General features: G+C 36.6%; 1 protein-coding gene across 1 annotated transcript; it reads left to right on the forward strand.

Annotated features, from left to right (window-relative positions):
- Window positions 1-351: 351 nt before the first annotated feature.
- Smp_113630 (putative antolefinin (Antolefinine)) lies at window positions 352-5,123 on the forward strand (the record flags this gene model as incomplete). Its single annotated transcript, XM_018797018.1, has 8 exons — window positions 352-373; window positions 1,228-1,348; window positions 1,381-1,453; window positions 1,499-1,650; window positions 1,684-1,841; window positions 3,943-4,068; window positions 4,110-4,183; window positions 5,027-5,123. Exons 2-8 carry the CDS (start codon window positions 1,303-1,305, stop codon window positions 5,121-5,123), a joined length of 726 nt encoding a protein of 241 aa, XP_018652102.1. The 5' UTR covers window positions 352-373; window positions 1,228-1,302.
- Window positions 5,124-5,632: the final 509 nt, after the last annotated feature.

Raw genomic sequence — 5,632 nt, forward strand, 5'->3', positions numbered from 1 at the left:
TTCAAAAATACGAAAAATATCACAATATATAAAAAATGAAGTAAAGCATTGATTTATGAAGTTCCGAAAAGGAACAGACTCACAGTTTATAGGTGGGTGTACCAGGTTACATCAGCTAAACAATGAAGAGGCCACAGGTATTCAGTAGTTTGACAACACCTTTATCAGCAACACCTTCTTTAATTGAATCGTGAATTGTAGTGGGGTTTCCGAAAACATTGAGTTGAAAACTACAAAGTAGCCATACATTGTATATTGAAATATGGAAGACAAACCTAGGCTACTTGGGGCTAAAGTAAACGCACCAATAAGATAACCTCTACTTGACCCTGAAGTATTCAAGAGTTCATTGGGTATTTTGATGCCTCATTGTGTAGGCGAAATTATTTTTTAATAACCTGTTTATTGTGAAGCCGTACTCAACCTCGATTCTATGTGTATAAATCCGGGCACTTTAGTGTCTGATAGAAACTTCCACCTTGAGAAGGTGGAAACGATCGTTATACACTAATGTATAACTGACAAATGTCAGCATTTATCATCGTTAACAGTCGGTGTTTAATATTGCTCTAAACATTGATGGTGAATTCGCACAATTCCTTTCCGAGAAAGGACCTATGGAGAAAAATCAAATCACAATTTACAGATCTGGGTAGTTCCTGCGGAACAGTGTTGTCTAACCTTCCAAGCATCATAAAACTTTCCTCTAACCACCCAGTTTTCTGTGTAACCGCGTTGTTATCTCATTTTCTGGTGGTAGGGTTTTCTGTTTAGTGTTCAAGCCTTATATTAGTAAATACGGATCTAAATAGTATTTTGAATTGATTATAATCAAATGATCTCCCAAGAGAGTAAGTATACTTTCGCCTCGCAGATGCAAATAGATTGAGATTTACGCTTATTATTTAATTCTGCTGCAATGTTTCATGTGCTATGGCCAGGTCACGACATCGCCTTAAAGCGAATCACTAATTAAAAGGGTTTCCTATAGCTGTTTTGTTTATTTTAACATTTGTCTTAAGCCTACATAAATAATAGCGAGCCGTGTATGCGCTTAATTAGTAACCAACTTCTGTGTGTTCATATTAAATTCTAACTTTTGACATGTCTATGAGAGTGTTGTTTAGTAATGTATGTGAAGCATTCTTTTTTAACCGTTCCTTAATAAGCTTTTTATCCGCCTCACTACTGGCCGTACATGTTTGTTTCTTATTTTGCTTGTTTCAGACTGTCCACTAACCAACAGTTATACGTGGATTGTTCTTTTTCCTACTGTTGAGTGACTAAGTACACTGTTTAGAGATGAGTTCATGTTGGAACGAAACCGGTTGGTGGGCTGATCAAGAAGGTTTGCTACTTGTCACTAAATTAATCTCGTAGAAACCGAGCTTTCGTATGCTCGTGACAAATTGGATTCGTTGCTGCAGATCTTAAAAGAGGACCCAGCTAAGACGTATGACCCTAGTTTATAATGGACATTCATGGGTGTATTTTTTAGCAAGACAAGCACCAAGTATAAGGATGAGATGGCTGGTCGGCGAGATTCTTCAGAAAAGGAAAAGTTTAGGAGTCCATTTTATAAAGTATCTCCGAATGATATTAAAAGGAAGAAACGACGAGTGCCATCTGAGGAAGAAGAAACATACAAAGGTTTTGAGGAATTAATATGTACTAACTTTTTAGAATCATTTGTCATAAAGGTTTTTGAGAGAAGTGTGGACTTTGGGCAGTTTAGCGAAAACGCACCTTTGTATCCAATGGCTAGATCTTGGATACGTAATCTTAATCAGGGTGATTCTTCATCATGGAATGATGTTCCAAATGTTGATGATGACCAGGAAGTACGTTATCCAATTTTGATTGTTTTGTTGGATGATCACTCTTTACCTAAATATATCTAATTCCAGGCTCTGCATTGAATATAACTGACTGGCATCTTGTAGACTCTGACTATAGTTCATCTTAACTGGGCCTCATTGTTGCCCTAATGAAATGGATAATGTTACGTAAAATCAGCACTTATTAATTCAAAGACAGATAAATAGCAGCCACGTAGAATATGAACCAAAGACTTAGTAACATTTTTCTTATAAGTATCAACTGAGAATTTCGAACCTCATAGGGTGTAATGTCTTAGTTGAACCATCTGCAAACGTCCACTCACTCATTCCTATATTTTTGTTATGTTAACCTATATCTGAATAGGTATTCGCGTCCAGGTTTTCAAGCCGTTTATCTTCATGGATCTAGTGAAAAGATTCGATTGTCTAACCAGCATCAGTAAATGAATCCTCACAAGCTTACCTATTGGCTTGCCACCACATTTTTTTGTAACTTCACCTTGTACATATACTTTTACAGTTGCAGGCTCCTATCGTATACCAGTCTAACTTCGGAGTTATCTGCAATTGATAACTACTCAGTATTGTCTACCCCTCCCGTATTTTCATAAATATCTCATCCGTATTGTTATTGTCTATTTTTTATCACTGTCATCACTAATACAGTCATAGCGACTCTTAACTGGCCCTCAGTTCTCATATGAACCATAAAAGATATCACAGTAAAGCAAATAAAAGGTCACAATCAACTGCTATTGTATCAACAGTTCATGACAATAGTGTAATTAGCTTCCGAACTGCTACGGTTACTCGAGATTGAGTATCACTTCCAGGTGTTGCTGTTAACGTGAGACCTGATGAAGTGTAGATCAAATCTAGGGCCTCGTTTCTCTGACGTTTTTTATCCTCATGTCGCACTCAGTTGAATCTTAAATCGCCTAAAGTCTTTATCCAAACAAACTTTTTGTGTTTCTCTTTATCTGGGTTTCAGATCTCTAAGTAGATATGTCCGTCATCAAGTCCGCTTCTGTGTGACTACAATTGACTATAGTTGCATAATGGTCGGAACTTGTTCTCTTCTTCGATCAAAGGCGATATCTCACGCAACGTCATTTTGACCATATCTCTCAACTCACCATCATAGTCCTGTCACATCTTATGCACTCCTCAATTCGTAGTTGTTAAAAACTAATTTGTGAATCAATAAACATCGTATCTCTAGCGCTCCTCAAGACAGTAGCAATTGTCACTATTTAATACGGTCTTAAAAACTAGCACGTTATAAATAAACGGCTACTCTAGATCTTTTTGTCGTATTGTACTCATTTTTTAACAAGTAGCGAAATCTTGCTTTACTATTTAGTGTTGACTTGCTGGTAAATAGTTTAAAAACTTGTCAGTAGTCACTCAACAAAATAGATGGCTTATACAAACACTGCACACCCGATAAGCTTACACGTCATTGTACACAATATTAAGTCGTCGTTAATAGCTTATCTAGAAGTTTGCCCATGTTCTCCAACTGACTGCTGAACAGGGTGAGCTTGACACTTCAGATATTATTATCAATTACCGATTAGGAAAAGATGGGAATCTGTTTCCTGAAAATCACACCAGCTGTTACTAGCTGCATGAATAATTGAAAGCTGAGTAAGGTGCATAACTGTGAAATAGGGCAAAAACGTGCAGGCGGGTCCAGAGGCACACTTTTAAATTCTTTACTCACATATTCGAATCATAAACTGGGTTCGAAACAAATTACTGACTATTACGTCACATTGAATAGTGCATGTATTTGTTTGGCTGCAAGATCTAACTGAGAACCTATAAGCAATGCGGAATCTACGGTGTACTGAAATCTCATATAACCATTCTTCTAAGAATTAATAGGCATTTTGTTTGACTCGTCAATTGAATATTGTAGCCATTCACATTGATACCTCCATAAACGTGCATTAACAAATGCTTACCATATTGTTAAATACATTTTTTACTACTATTTGGTGCAGGGTATCTGCTTATTTTCTAGAATTTATTATCTATATTTTTCCGTGTGAACTTATTTTGATGGTTTGTGTTTTTGTTGGCATTTCTGATGTAGAACAGTGATCAGTTGCCTGACTGTCATTACACGCTACCTAAGCCAAATGATGGGTTGACTGATAATGACATCAGGATACCACCTCCTCTCCCATCGGACGGTCAGCCATTCCTTATTAACGTTGAGGTAATTATCGGTGCGTTTGTTAACATTCTAAAAACATTTAGAACCCACCTAAGGAAATGTCTCCTGAAGGATTACTGGAACAGCACATTGTCCGTTGGAGAGAAATTCGGAGAAAGTAAGTACCATTTTTTAAACTGCCGGACGATTTTATGAGTACTTTCATAATACATCAGCTCTATTTAGCCAGGAGGCGATGGAGTATTTTCCAGACTAATGGCTTTTTACAAAATGGTTGAATATATCGATAACTATTAGGCGAATTGTTGCCAATTAGTCCCACTTGAAATGCTTATTGATCGAATGTTTGTTTTCACGTTAATATCTACAGCTCAACTTACATGCAAATTACACAAATATTTTGAAGAGTGGTTATCATTATATGATAAGATGGAAATACTGCTAGAAAGCAATGGGCTTTTAAAGTCGAACTAACTTAGTTATTGAGTAATTAAACTACCAAACTCTTGTCCTACTGCCATTTCAGAAAACGTTGCATAACAAAGTATAAGTATGGCTATTAGAATATTCGCTTTAGTCTCTGCATAAACTGCGGATTAGTTTCTCCCTCATAAATTCTGTCCCCTGCTAATCATCATATCGCGTTAGCGAAGTTATTTGAAGTATGATTTCTAACACTGCTTGTGTTATATCCTTAACCCGGCCATGCTAACTGCTTGCCAATGTCCTTGTTTCGAGACAATTCTTTATGTAAGCGGTATGTTTTACCTTCTTTAATCCTTTCACTTGGAACGTCCTATAAGTTTGGATTTTTGGAAGTATCTGTTGTCGTGTAGAATACACTCTAAGGCGAAGTCGTATTTTGCCAATATGTGACCTATCGAACCCCACTATAAAGCTTTCGAAACAATGTAAACTGATTCTATGAGTTTATAAAAGGTACTTTTATGTAACAATATCATGGTCACACTGAATACTCTCTGGTTTTTCTAATCTGCAGATGGAAAGCTGCCTGTCGCGATAACGAAGAACGGTACTTGGACTCTTATCTTATTCTTAAAGAGACGTATGATAAATTTTGCAAGGATATACCATAAGCTTTGTTTTGTAAAAATAAATGTATTTTCTCATAAAGGCAAACATAAATTATAAAAGTGTCTTTCTGATAATTCAGTAACTTTGCACCATCGTAACCACTTTTCTTTACATAATTTAGCGATAGTTGGGCTGCCATGTATTTCAAAATAGTGGGGATCCTTGAAAACAGTAAAAGCATTGGTCTTTAGTAGGTCATATCTACTCTATAGACATCACACTTCATAAATGTACAAGATATAAAGACACTTTGCGCCTAACACAGACAAATACTAAAGCGAAATTGGATCGTTACTTATATTCAACTACTTGGAAATGTGTCGTTTCATGCATTTAATCATATATTATGCCTCACTACGCGATACCAAGTTGCAGCGTATTCGTTGGTGGTTTTATGGAGACAGGTGGGGTAGCGACTTTGTAGTTGCCTTGACCACGTTGCTCATTGATATGTTCTCACTCTTGGTTACGAATTGGGCTTATATATGTGGATTTAAAACTCCCACATCGA

Source organism: Schistosoma mansoni, chromosome 4, assembly GCF_000237925.1.
Source record: "Schistosoma mansoni strain Puerto Rico chromosome 4, complete genome".
Taxonomy (NCBI): Eukaryota; Metazoa; Platyhelminthes; class Trematoda; order Strigeidida; family Schistosomatidae; genus Schistosoma; species Schistosoma mansoni.